General features: G+C 39.0%; 2 protein-coding genes across 5 annotated transcripts; one reads left to right on the forward strand and one right to left on the reverse strand.

The window, feature by feature from the left end:
• Positions 1–3,293: 3,293 nt before the first annotated feature.
• mrpl52 (mitochondrial ribosomal protein L52) lies at positions 3,294–6,207 on the reverse strand. Of its 3 annotated transcripts, none has more exons than XM_058782447.1 (5): positions 6,086–6,207; positions 4,855–4,924; positions 3,744–3,811; positions 3,535–3,599; positions 3,294–3,449 (listed from the first exon to the last, which is right to left on the reverse strand). In XM_058782447.1, exons 1-5 carry the CDS (start codon positions 6,120–6,122, stop codon positions 3,303–3,305), a joined length of 387 nt encoding a protein of 128 aa, XP_058638430.1. In that variant the 5' UTR covers positions 6,123–6,207; the 3' UTR covers positions 3,294–3,302. The 3 variants fall into 3 exon arrangements, with proteins under 3 accessions (XP_058638430.1, XP_058638431.1, XP_058638432.1); XM_058782448.1 differs by lacking the exon at positions 6,086–6,207 and adding an exon at positions 5,178–5,355; XM_058782449.1 differs by lacking the exons at positions 4,855–4,924; positions 6,086–6,207 and adding an exon at positions 4,974–5,163.
• Positions 5,728–14,210, forward strand: ajuba (ajuba LIM protein). 2 transcript variants are annotated; one of them, XM_058782408.1, is made up of 9 exons: positions 5,728–5,866; positions 8,676–9,355; positions 10,449–10,550; positions 10,683–10,750; positions 11,264–11,326; positions 11,411–11,541; positions 12,516–12,567; positions 12,637–12,705; positions 12,817–14,210. In XM_058782408.1, the coding sequence occupies exons 2-9, from the start codon at positions 8,761–8,763 to the stop codon at positions 12,946–12,948; spliced, it is 1,212 nt and encodes a 403-aa protein (XP_058638391.1). In that variant the 5' UTR covers positions 5,728–5,866; positions 8,676–8,760; the 3' UTR covers positions 12,949–14,210. The 2 variants fall into 2 exon arrangements, with proteins under 2 accessions (XP_058638391.1, XP_058638390.1); XM_058782407.1 differs by lacking the exon at positions 5,728–5,866 and having other exon boundaries at positions 6,228–9,355.
• Positions 14,211–14,212: the final 2 nt, after the last annotated feature.

Genomic DNA, 14,212 nt, shown 5'->3' on the forward strand with positions numbered 1-14,212 from the left:
GCAAAAAAAACATCCGTGTTTGATTTTCTGGAAATTGTGACTGCCCTTATTAACTTGTTCAGCAAGTAGATTACTAAAACATGCATATATTATTTCTAAATATTACATTTTTTACTGAAACTGTGTCATCTCTGTTTATGGGATGGACAGATGAGCTAAGGACAGGACAGGAAGTCTGGCTCTGGTCATGGTGGTGTGAGAGAGCTCTGGCAGTCATGTTTGGTGAGCTTGGTTCTTGTCTCATGGGGTGGCCAGGGAAAAAGTACACAAACGCCCACATACACGCTGAGCTGGCGAACAGGACGTGGCCTGGACAGTTGCTTGCAATTCAGACTGTGTATGTGTGTTTTGTGTAACCTACATTACTATACTTTTTACCACACACTGCTGACTGAGAGGTGAACAGAAGTCAAGAGAGGAGCAGAAGAGGGCAAGTTCAAACATGTGTATACTGGAAAAACCATCAACATAATTACTCAATAAAAAGTGTTGACCTGCAACTGTTACCTTAAAGACCTATTTCTAGCCGATTCAACCCATTACTTTTTTTTTTTTTTTTTTGGTATCATGTATTTAAGTTGATTCATAAAAATACATATGTTTAAATTAAAGTTAGATTTACTATTTTTAGGTTGCCATTTTTTTTCCCTGTGTATGCCTATATATAACACTATTAGATTAGTAGGCCTAAATAAATAGGCCTGAATCGGCAGCCACAGAATTATGTTGTGTTGAAGGGCACAGTATAAACTCCTACCCTTTGCATGTTTTATTTGAATAATTTGGGTAATTTCATAATGATTCTTTTAATACAAGGACGGTACATTGGCCATTTCTTCAGCTCTGAGCACTTTTGATTTTTATTCAAACTGAAAAACTTAATACATTTTATTTCCTTTTTTGTTCTATGAAAGTCACATTAAAACTGTTTTAGAGTTTTTTTTAACCATACTTTCATCATTTATTTGTGCTACTTGACAACGGCCTAATTTTCAAGTTCTTTACCGTGTCTTTTATGTATATATTTATATACATAAATTATTATTATTTACATGAATTTAAAAATAAGACAATGAATTAACTTTTTATTGTCTAGAAGTAATTGAATCAATTGATAGCTATTTTTCCTTTGAAATATCACTATTTTGCCCTAATAATGTTTTTTTTTCTCTCTCTCTTTTTTTTAGTGAACCAAGAAAAAAAGAGTGTCAGGACATGAATGAGTTAAAAAAAAAATTACGTTAGATGTGTGAAGAAAATAAAGTGAAATCAAGGTAAATATCCTTTGTGAGCAGAATATTTTAAATTGTGTGTCATTTACAATCAAGCTGTAATTTTGTCCAAATCTCTCCTTTAGATACACATTTGAAGCAGGAAGTTAATTGCTGTATCCAAACCCCCAGGCCAAACACACACTGTAACCTTAGCTTTGTCACATCCTGTTAGAACCCACTCCAACACACATACATACCTCAAGGCCCCCAGTCTGCCATCCTCACACACTTTTGCTCCATACTCTAATATTTCTCGTCTGTTTTCAACTCCCACCTTCTTTTTTCCTCTTTTTTTCTTTATGTACACTAAAGGACTGCACATTCACCTCATCTTTCGTCCCTCCCCTACCCTTCCTGTCCTCTGCTCTCTCTCCTCCTGCACTTCAAAAACATCTGGATCTCATTCTGTGGAAAACCAAAACAACATGAGGGAGCGACAGAGTGAGAGAGATAGAGAAAGGCAGGGAAACGAACAAAGGAAAAAATCTGTTGGTGAAAATCAAACAATACGAGAAAGATCAGCATATAAAAACTTGCCTTGATTTGTGTCTCAGTGCCTGTGAACAATAGTATTTTCTGAGTGACACAGACCAAGAGACAGAGACGGATTGGTTCAATAAAACTTAAAACTACAAAATATATGTAATCATAACTGTGGTTTTGAAGTATTAAGCGGTGTGAAAGAAATCTTGGGTTTCTGTTGTTTTTGTCAGCTTACATCTTAAACAAAACTTTCTCTTAGTGCTGACAAAAATGGTTGAATCTGATCCAGGGTCCAGTAAAACACCAGAGGAAAAAATCTGCAGTTCAGCAACTGGAGCCATAATTATGGAGAGAGGCTGCTGAAATCAGCAGGAAGACCTGTGTGTGTGTATATGTCTCTGGAAGAGAGAGAAAGAGAGAGAGAGAGAGAGAGAGAGAGATCAAGTCAGACAGTGACAAACAGTGATGTGTGATCTCCTCTCATACTGCATACTGAAGAAAAAGAAATTCAGAAATGAATGTTTAAGCTAAAGTCTACTGTTTAGAGAATAATTAGCATACAATTTCCCTATATTTCATAGCCATACTGATTGATTTTCAAGATTCAGAGGTCCTCTGAAAAAAAATAGGAAAGTGAAATGGCATTTTGCGGCTAATATAAAATACAGTCACTATAGCAACACCCTTAATTACTTTCTCAGGCAGGAGATGGTATGGCAATAGTCTCATCTTGATGCTAGTCTGTACCTTGGAATCCATTTTATGACAGCAAGTTTGTCAAAGAAAAAACAACAGATGGCCACAGAAAAACTAACAAAAACTAACAAAATTAAAAATATAAACATGTGGAAGCTGAAAAGGGGGAATATGTCAGTCTGCATCATGTGCAGGAACTTTTTATCCCACGATGGGAGAGACGAGGTCAGAGACAAATGGCTGCTGCCAGAAGATCAGCAGAACGGATGGAGAAACACTGCAGCCTAGTGGACTCACAAAATATGTCAATTTTATGACATGTTTTAACTATTAAATTTAACGATTCAATTTGAACCCCTTTTGCTCTTTTAAATTTATGTAATAAATACAGATTCAGTTTAAGTAAATACTTCAATATATATATATATATATATATATATATAAAATGTTCATAAAAATATATATATCATCACTAACAGCATTTTAAAAATATCCATAAAAGCAACCTTTTTTCCCCACAAAACAATATTAAGTGCACAACTGTTTTCTACACTGACAAAAGCATATTACAATGATTTCTGATTCTGAACAATCGTGTGACAATGAAGACTGAAAATTCTTTTATATTTAGGTTGACTTATTTTGCCATTTCAATTATATACAATGTGTATTTGTCTACAAAATTTGCCTAAAAATGTGAAAAATAAATTCCAACTATTTCTATGTTCATGACCTGCCAACTATAATTGAAAACCACTATAAAAGTATGTATTGTTATAGTGTTGGTGTGTTTAACAATAAAAAAAAAAAAAGAAATCATGCCCAAGCTTTTTTTGTCCCGACGTATCTTTATTTTTTGTTCTTTAATAATAAATTTCCTTTAGGTTTCAGCAATAAGGATTTCACATGCTCTTCTTTCTGTTTCTCCTCTTCTTTCTTCTCCTGCCATCGCTTCATCCCTTCATCCACCTCTGCACTGAGATACACGGCTCTTCTCTAAATGTGCACACAGATGTAAACATTTGAAACATTTCAATATCAGCAGAAACAAAACAACAATCCAAAAACATAAGAGTCTTACAGCAAACTCCTCTCTTTGCTTTTGTCTGCGGATCTGCCCCTTCAATAGAGGTGCAGGCCTTCCATCTGAAAATAACATCATTTATACAAATCCTTGTCAGTGCTTATATTCTCATTCACAGATTCACTGTTGACAGTGTTTTGAACTGACAACAAAACCACACCCCATTGTTGCCTTTGGCTTTTAACAAAATATCAAATTAATTTCACCTGCATATGACCAGTCAGGCAGATCTGTTAATGGCCCATATTCTGATCCACTATGTGCTAAACCGTTTCTGCAGACAAACAGGGAGCATGACAATGAAGCATGTAAGAAAAACAAAACACTGACATCAAGATTAACCATTGCTAATAGAATGTAATGTACGCAAACAATCTGATTTAATCAGTTTATTTTTCAGTTAGTAATAATTAACATTTCATTCAAAATTGTATAAAGGTTTATTTAAACTGGATTTAAAAAAAAAAAATTCTCCTTTGCATCATCACCAGCATCCATATTTATCATCAACCCAATTCAGGGTGACCAGACATCCCAGTTTTCCAAGGACAGCAAAAGTTTTTGTTGTCCCTGTTTTACAGCATATTAAAAACTACCCGCAAATACAATGTAAATAATAGACTGCTGACAATCGTGCAGTGATGTTACATACTAACTATACATGTTAAATTAAAGTAATACTGTTTGTGTGTACTATATAACAAGGCATAAAAGAGTGTGAGATTGTTTTGAACACAATATTAAATGTCCCTGAAACCTCCGCTGCCACAACTCCAATGATTAATTAAAATAATAAATAAAAAACAACTAATAAAATTTAACTAAACAATTGCACTTGCACAATGAAAATGTTAGAAATGTTCTCAGTTAGAAAGGTAAAAATATTTGTAAAAGTGTTTGATTTATCATATGTTCTCATTTTTATTGTTTTATTTTTTGTAATGCCATAATTTTTATATAAAACTGCTTTGATTTGTTTGATATTTGCAATAGCTACTATTTATTATTTTTTTTATTGTCTGATTTTTGGTGAATTGTAGCAAAAAAAATCTAGTGTCAGTTTGATCCTCAAACATCATTACAGTTGTTAATTATAAGACTATATGGAAACCACAGCAATTCCAAAAAAAAAATAAAATAAAATAAAAATTGTGTCCCCGTTTTTTTAATTTGTAGATAATTACAAGTGAGATCTCATTTATATTTAGACCACACACTAGGAAATGACCCCGGTTTCCATTTTAAAAATCTGGTCAATTTAACCCAATTGCATTTTTATGTACAATTTGTTCATGTCAAACCGCAGAGGAAACTCACTCCAGTCTCCACTTCTTTCCTGCAAGGGTCACACACGACGATGAAAATGGACGTACAGACCGCCTCGACACTGTAAATGGTAAGTGAAATCAAAAATGACCCATTAGAAAAAAACTTACTGTTCACTCATCAGCTGTTACTTTTTGTGACAGAGTACTAACACCATAGACATTCATTAGCACGCTGGCTGATGCCGTGGTTTTACAAGAATAACGTTTAGATGCATTCCTGAGCTCAAAAACACAACGTCTGTTTTCCAACACAGCACGACAGGTTCACAAAAACAAATACACGGCTAAATATTGACTAACATACTGCCTCACCTGCGATACAAAACGTCCTCAAGGATGCTGCCATTTTGGATTTGAACAACTACGGCAAGCAAGAAGTACAAACTAGAGACTTTGCACTGAAGGACGGCGGCGCTACTTGTTTCTACCAGTAGATGATGCTGCAGTCACATTAAATACAACACACACTCGCCTGATTCACCTGTTGAATAAACTACACTTAGTTTATTTTCAGCCTTTCTAATCACAGCTTGATCTCAGGACAAAAGATAACAACCAAAAATAAAACAAACGAGTTGGAACGTGTAAACGGAGAATTCTTGTGGCTGCCAGTGGTGGATTTATGTGTACAAACGTTTCCTTGTGCTGTTCGGAATAGAACGTTGAATGGACTTTCGAATAATTTATTTAAAAACAGACTTGAATGACCGACTGACTGACACGTTCTCATTCATTTTGCAGTCTTAAGATGAAAAAAGCTCTTGTAAAAACACGACACAGAGGCGCCTCAGTCTGAAGACCGGCCCTTAACACCTTCCGCTTCGATAATAAATTGATCCCTTCATTCCTCCTGTCCTGTGTACGGGCTCGAGCAGTGCTGAGTAAGCGCTGAAACATTCCCGCGTGCGCTCCAGGACAAGTCCCCACTCGCTTGTGCGCGCTCCCACAAAACCGCAGGAGAAGCTGCAGACGAGACCAGAAGGGGAGGAGGGAGCTCCGGGGTAGGGAAAAAACTAGGTTTTAAACAAAAGAACAGCACTGGGTCTTTTTAGGGTCTCGGTGGGGTTGAATACAGTAACCATACGACAGCAGGTCAGTTGTCACCGGAATTTATGCCACTCGGTAACTATGGAGCAGTGAGAGGCATTTTCCGCGAGGGAAGAAAAGAAAAAACAGTTACATTGTTGCACTCGCGAAAAGCACACACGCAGCCGACTTACGCTGTCCCAGGGAACTTAGCGATATCCCTCCGCACATTCCACAGACGAAAGGCACGGCACGACCAATTAGGCCTTAGGGTTGGAAAAACGACACAGAAAATATGTAAGGTCTTCGAACCATTTGCATGTTTACAGGTTTCCGTTTATTTAAAGGCTATTTTAACTCGAATTAAATCGATTTTTCGTCACGTGTTGCCACATTACGTGTAATAAAACATAAGGTGTTATAAACAAAAGAAAAATTATTTGATTCGTGACTGTATTATATTTATTTGATTGCATTCGAGTTTATTGTTTTATTTACAGACAGTTGGCTCGTATATAATTATCAATTAAACCCCTCATTCTGAGCCCTTAGACTAACATAAAATGTATTTGTCTTTTTAATTAAAAAAATAATAATAATAAATTGGCATTTGGTAAATGTGTGCGATTATGTCAAGGTTGTTTGTGTAAGTCCTAACAGTAGGCTGAACCAATGGGCACAGTCTGTTTAAGAAGTTGGGCTGTGTGACGAAATAGTGGGATGCTATTCATGCGCGCTGCCCGGGGGAAAGGTGTTCCGGTCGGGAAAAAAAAAGCCACAGAGGAAGAAGAAAGGGGGAGGAAGGGAAAAATTTGGAAAGAAAGGAACTGTACGTTGAACATTTTAGCGCAGTTTTCCGGCGTAGAGTGCGCAGTGCGTGTTTATCTCCGCGAATATGTTTGGGTGAGCGATACGCGAACTTCCTCCCTTCGATTCGCTGCAGCTGGGTTTTTAATTGTTACACGCTTTTGAAGACTTCCACTTCTGGGGAATAATGGTCATTTTCTTTCAAACTGGACTGGGCAAAGTGGAAATCCTGCGGGACAACAGGAAGCTTTGATCTGCCTTGTACCTTTTTTTACTGAGGAATAAACGCTTTTGAGTTCTCGGATACGGACGGCTCATTTATCCGCACAGAGAAACGTTTGCTTTTTTGAAAGCCGCTAGTTGAGTCAGAAAGGGGCCGTGGTGTATCCCATAACCTGTGTTTTTAACTCCAACGCAATCAAAGGAAACCGCGTTGGAATTTATTCAGTATTCAGACTCCGTTCTTATTTTTTAAACAACCGGCAGCGCCGTTTAGATAAATCCACAGAGACAAAGAACCAAGTGGTAATTATAAGACTTGCTAGTGGTTCCGACAACAGTGGATCAGTGTTGCGGATGTGGCTGCGAGACTTCAGCGTTTGAATGGATCGGTTCTGCGCGAGTCTGGGAGCGGAATTCAAGGCTCTTTGAAACCTGACGGTAGTTTTCACACGTTCGTTTGCTCACTGCCGAAGACAAGGCCACAAGTAGCTGCAAAAAGTATCGCAAACAAATGGATGAACATGCTCCTGTTCACACGCATGTCCAGCAAATTCATCACAAGCAAACAGTTTGGAGACAAACCGTTTGTTTTCAAGTCTAACTAGTAAGACATGTAGCCTGCGGAAAATGTCATAGTGTTTTTATTTATCTTCAAAGTCAAATATTTATTTTTTTAGAACATCAGAAAGTATTAGTTTTTAACACATAGGTTTTTCGTGTGTGGATTTGTTTTTTATAGTTATTTTGTTATAACCTTTGGTTGTCACATATCTTTTGTTCTGTTATCTCATCTGCTGTTGAAACACTTGAATGGTGCTTGTGCCCACACTGTATTTCACTGTATTTATTTAGTACACTATTTAAACTGTAGCTGTTTTCAGGTGGCCTCTAAGAGAAATTCAATTAGTACTTCATATTTTATATCATAGTTGAGTGTATTATTAAAACAACAATGGAACGTCTTGGCAGCAAACTCAAGCAAAAGCTCAAACTGAGTGACTCTGGAAGTGTCAAATTCAGCAAAAAGAAAAACGACTTGGCCAATGCAAATAACAACAGTAACAGCAACAATGCCAATAATGGGACCCTGGCGCAGAACAGCGCACCCGTGAGCACGCCTCACTTCCCGCTCTCCTGTTCCACCTCTATAGAGGTGTGTGGCCAGTCAGCTGGAAGACCTGGCAAAGTGGCCACTTCTCAGAGGATCGCACCCGCGAATACCACCTCGGCCACGGTTCCTGAGGATTGCGGGCCTGGGATTGAACATCACCCATCTACTCTTGCCCCTCTGCGGCGTCGGTCGCCCCAGCAGCGAGCATCGTGCTACTTACCAGAAGCGGTGGAACGGGGCAACTCGCCCAGAGGTGAAGGTGACCCACAGGGGGCGTACAGCCCGAATTCTCGCGCGGCCTTGAAGCAGCGGCGTTATTCTTTGGAACTCCAGCAGCTCGTTCGCCGCCAGCAGCTTCTCGCCCAGCCTCCTCCGCTGTCGTCCGTCCCACCTCCGTATCCAACACACAGCTCAGCAGCCCGTTCGTCTGCTGTAGAGCCCAGCTTCCTCCATGATTTAGAGCGCCACAAGCGCTTGTCTCTGCAAGAAGCTCTGTTCTACAAGCGTTTGAGCTCGGGTGGTGAACCTTGGGACAGCGTGCGCCCTGCTTCCCTCTCGCACCCCCCGCAGAGGACCCATGACAGTGGCATAGGGGGATTCTTCTTCCCCCCTGCACCAGCGTTGAGCCCCTGTTCCTCTTTTAGCTTACAGGAGTCCGTGTTGGCAAGCCCTCGCTCCAGTTTTGCGAGCAGTACCGCTAGCGGAGGAGGCGGAGGCGGCGGGAGTCCCATGGGAAGTCGGTGCAGCAGTAACCGGACCAGCGGCATTAGTTTGGGCTATGACACCCGTCATACACCTGGGCCTGCCCAGCAGCTCCAGCTCTCCTCGACCCAACTTGGTGGCGCCACCTCGGGTCAAGCGTACCCCGTACAGGTGTCTGGGAAAACAGGAGCGCCCCCTATGGAGGTTTGGAGGGACTGTCTCGAAGGGGTGTCGGGAGTTGGAGGAAGTGCACACGACAGCCGTCACTCATATCCGCCCGCACTAAGCACACACACAGTCACCTTCCACCGAGCAGAACCAGAATGGGGTCCCACTGACCAGCGGGGATCAAGAGGTGACGGTGTGGGTGAGAGGGCGCGACACTCCGACTTGCTAGGAACCCGATACCAGCAGGAGCTCACCCGCCTGCTATTGAGAGATGCTGCCCTGGAAGGAGAAGCGTTACTTGGAGGCCTGACTTTAAAAGAACACCCCGTGTCTGCCACCATTCTACCCAGCTCTGTATCTACTCCAGCCCCAGTCGGAGCTCCAGGGAAATCCCTGGAAGAACAGTCGGCTGGAAGGGAGTCAGTGTCATCTGTGGACAGACAGGAGTACTTCGGTGAGATCACTAACTCGTCCAATTTGGCTAGTTTGTTTATGACTAATGATGTGTGTGTCTCTCTCTGGCAGGAGGTTGTGAATGTGTGTGATGTGGTGAGATGAAGACCGCTTCGGACCTGCTAAAACATGCAAACGTTCTCAGAAGCAAAAAGCAAGACATGAAATGCATCTAGTCAGACTTCAAAAATACATACTAGCCCTCCATTTTCAGGCCGCTTCTCTAACTAACCATAATAACTAACTCGCGAGTCACTGAGCGAATATATAACCCCTCCACCCAAGGCTACATAGAATTCTGAACCGACTCCAAAGTCAAAAATATCTGCCTAGAGCGAGCATAGTGATTATGCATGACCCCAAATTACAGGCTCTGTGATACGCTGGCCATACCAAAGAGCTGTGAGTAATACAGTAGGACAGAGGCTCGGTTGAAAGGAGGGTTCTCTCTCTCTGTGTGTTTGTGTGTGTGTGTGTGCGTAAGCGCTTTCGGCTTTCAGCCAGCCACAGTTTGAGTGAGGGTGTGTTCATGTGTGTTTGCGTGCACTAGCGTGTGCTGGCGTGTGCTTGTTTAGCTCAGGTATTTGAGTCCTGAGGGAAGGCTCTCTCACACACTGAATTGTGAGGGTTGGGTGTGTGTTTGTGCCTTCTGTGTGTGTAGCGCTTTGTTTTGCGACAAGGAAACCTCCCTGTTGTCTGAAAAGCACCTGTGTAAAGTTGAAGACATTACCTCATTCCGACACATTACAATATCTAATTCCTGCATCCAACAGCCTATTAGCCTTTTTTCGAGTAATGAAGGGGTTGCGGAGTTCAGATTTATCAGTGTGTGTACTGTTACTACAAGAAACAAACCCACTGGCTGGTATTATGGGAGAAGAATGCACAAGTCATGCGGTGCAGACACGTATTTTTGAGTCCAGACAGCTCTGCCGCCTGTGTTTTATGTAATTGGTATGATTGGATGATGACCTCATTGTCCAGGATAGCCACTCGAGTTGTGTGTGTGTGTGTGTGTGTGTGTTGTGAATCCTCTGATGCATCTGTTTATAGTGTACTCAAGACAGTGTTTGTGGTTGTATTCTTGTTTTCAGGTACATGTGTGAAGTGCAGTAAAGGTGTATATGGTGCCGATAATGCTTGCCAGGCTCTGGACAGCCTCTATCACACCCGCTGCTTCACATGCGTTTCCTGCGGTGAGTTATCAGTCTGTAATGCAACACTTTAAGTCATATAACCAAAGCCAGTATTTCAATACCTCTTCATTTGGGTCAGTATCTCTCTCATGCTGGTCTGAAACAGCTGTCTTATCTTGTTTTTACTTGCAGGGCGAACGCTCCGCAACAAGGACTTTTACAATGTCAGTGGCTCGGTTTACTGTAAGGAGGATTACATGGTAGGGATGACTTCATGTAGTCTTATTAGTATTTATTTTAGTTGGTGTTAAGGGGTTGAATTTACTCTGAAATTACTTTTATTTTTATTTTTTTATGTATAAAATTTAAATATTTATGAAACAAATATGATCCAAGAGCACATCTGGTATTTTAAAAGACAAACAAACAAAACAAACAAAAAAAAAAACAGAAAAACTTTGGGTGCTCTGGAAAGGTGCATTTGTAGTATATTTATATTTAAAATATTATATATGTAATATTTATTTTTTTCCAAAGATTTTGATTTAAATGTTTTACTTCAAAATAAATATTTATTTAATATTTTGAATAAAAAAAATTATAGCAGCACTAATTATATTTAAAGTATTCTATAATATATATATTTAAAATATAGTACTCAATTTTATATTTAGTATTCCTTAAATTCTGTTATATTGTTCAGTGATGGATATTGTTGTGTATTGTGTCTGAGTAATTGTTAGACATGTAAAGCACTTCTGTCTTCATTACAGTTCTCAGGCTTCCAGGAGGCAGCTGAGAAGTGCAGTGTTTGTGGTCACCTCATCTTGGAGCAGGTAAGTGTTCTCTGCATGAGGTCAGTGTCAGAGTTTGAAGGTTGCATAGGTTGAGTGTTAACTCTGTTTATATGTGTAACTCAGATCCTGCAGGCTCTAGGGAACTCCTATCACCCTGGATGTTTCCGCTGTACGGTCTGCTCAAAGGCTTTGGACGGGGTGCCATTCACAGTAGACTACCTCAACAATGTCTACTGCGTCTCTGACTACAACAGGTCTGTTAGTGAACATGACAACAATGCAATTTGTTTAACATTACCAACTGCTCTGAAACCCTTTTTGCTAGATTTGTTGCCGTTTAGTTATGAGCTAAAGAAAGCTAAAAAATAATTGTTTCCTTAGTTGAATTTTATTTCTTAATAAATAGTGTGGCAACAGTGCCATTTATCTCTTAAAAAACGTGCATTATCAAAGTGTTGAAGGCTAATGCATTACATAACGTGGATTATTTTTCTATTTACTGGTAGAACAATTGAAAATATCTCCATTCCCTGTATCACAGTCACTAACAAACAGTTCATGCAAACTACTGTTCAGAGCAAAAATGGGCATGTAGTGCAAGAGCGGAGTAAATTGTATAAACCTCAGTGGGCAACACTGCCACATAGATTAACTACTACCTACTGTTCAGTAGGAATAAAAAGAGATTTCTATTTTTTTTTTTTTTTTTGAAAGGAATTAATACGTTTAAGAAAGGATACATTAAACCGATTGAAAGTGACAGTAAAGATATTTGTTACAAAAGACTTCTATTTCAAATAAATGTTCTTTTGAACTTTCTATTTGTCAAAGATTCCTGGAAAAAGAAAATCAGTTTCCACAAAAATATTAAGCAGTTTCAACACTGATGATAATTATTTTTGATCACCAAATCACATAGAGTGATTTGTAATAGATCATGTGACACGAAAAACTGAAAATGTTTAGTGAAATAAAAATTCCATCAAATAATAACCAATTTATTTGAATTTAAATGTTAGCAGTTAATAGTTTTGCCTGTTGATTTTAATAAACACATTCACAAAATCTGTCACTCTAGTCAGCCATTAATTCCCATAGAACCACGTGGTTGTTGTTCCATTGCTGTTTGAATGCCACATCAACATCTGGCACATCCAAAACATTTGCATTTACAAGCTTGATGTGGATTACATTTTTTTTTTTGTTGTTTTCTTTTTCTTTTCTTCAGGACATTTGCTCCCAAATGCGCTGCCTGTTTACAACCCATCTTACCTGCTGAGGTAAATGATGCCCTAGTAGTTCAGCAGATGCTGTCAGATCAAGATTTTGATGGTGTGTGTGTGTTTCAGGACAGTGAGGAGATCCTCAGGGTGGTGTCAATGAACAAAGATTATCACTTTGAGTGTTATCACTGTGAGGTGGGTTTTATGGAAAGTAGTTTGGATAAGATGATTCTCATCATTTAGTAGCATATCTACGTTATGGCACAGGCTTGCAATGATCACAATCCTCTCGTCCTCTTTTTTCAGGAGTGTGGGAAGCAGCTCTCCGATGAGCCTGGATCTCAGTGCTTCCCTCTGGATTCCCACCTCCTCTGCCACTCTTGCCACATGACCAGGGTGTGCGTCACACATAACCTTCCCCCTCACAACACACACTGAAATTAGAACTAATCTGCCTGACCAACTACTTTGTACTCTCACATGCACACTAGTGACCACTGTAAATTGTTGTCTTTCTAATGTTCCTCTTCTATGCCAGCTCTATTTTTTGAAGATAGCGAGAGGGGAGAAAACATGTTTTCTCTTACTGAGAGTTGAGGTCATAATACATTTCAAATGCAAATCCCAGTACTGGTACAAACTGTATCACCCCCTAGTGGCTGGGAAATGCAGCAACTGAATCCTGCTGAACAGAATATTTCTACACAAGTTCTGAGTTTTAAGATTATTGTTGCCTGCTTATTTTATTGCTAGTGGGAGTTGAATTATCACAGAACACTGTTTTACTCCCATATCTACTGTTTGCTGTAGGGGAAAAAGAAACAAGGGATTTTTTTTTTTTTTTGCTTAACATTTTTCTATATTTAATATCACTAGCAAAGATTTTGCACTTAAACATGTTTACCTATTAAGAGATTTTTTTTTAAATAAAGTGATTGCAAAAAGATTAAAAACATTCCTGTATCTGTTTTAATAAATAAATCCTTCCGTGTATGAATTAGTGTTCGTTTCTTGTATAATTCATACATTCAATTGAAAAATCGAATACTGACAACTTATGTTTTCATGAGAAAGCACCTATCACGACTTAAATCTTTCTCAAACATACGTAATGTGTGTGTGTATATATATATATACACACACACACGTAATCAGTTTAAGCTTGTTAAAACTTCAAAAAAGTGCTAGAGAATCTTTCATGACCTCCCCATATATTTAATACACAATCTTCAGTCAATTCGATGTTGCATTCACTCCAAATTCTGCTAGTTATTGCTGCAATTATTCTTAGCATTTAAAGAAAACACAACACAAAAGACAATTTCCTTCAGTTTGTTTTATTATTCTTTGTACATTCTGCACATTCATAAAGAAAATAATCCAAAAAGAGAATCTTTTGAAATATATCTTCAAAACTACAACATTAAAATAATTTTAAAAGGCCTCTTGCTATCTTCTCTATAAAGGTTAAATTTATACCTTGTCTGATTCACAGAGAGGAACAGTAAACAACTTCATAAGACCAGGTGGGGGGGGGGGAAATAAGAGAACAGATGTGGGTGGAGATGAAAATCTAACAAATGAATCTACAGTGTGGTTTATAACATTGGATTTCAGTAGTCATTTTAATAATCTTACAAAAAAAAAAAAAAAAAAAAACCTCAGTGAGATCAGTGTCGACAGCAGGACTGGCTCTTTAACT

The sequence above is a fragment of the Onychostoma macrolepis genome, chromosome 07, assembly GCF_012432095.1.
Source record: "Onychostoma macrolepis isolate SWU-2019 chromosome 07, ASM1243209v1, whole genome shotgun sequence".
NCBI classification, from domain to species: Eukaryota; Metazoa; Chordata; class Actinopteri; order Cypriniformes; family Cyprinidae; genus Onychostoma; species Onychostoma macrolepis.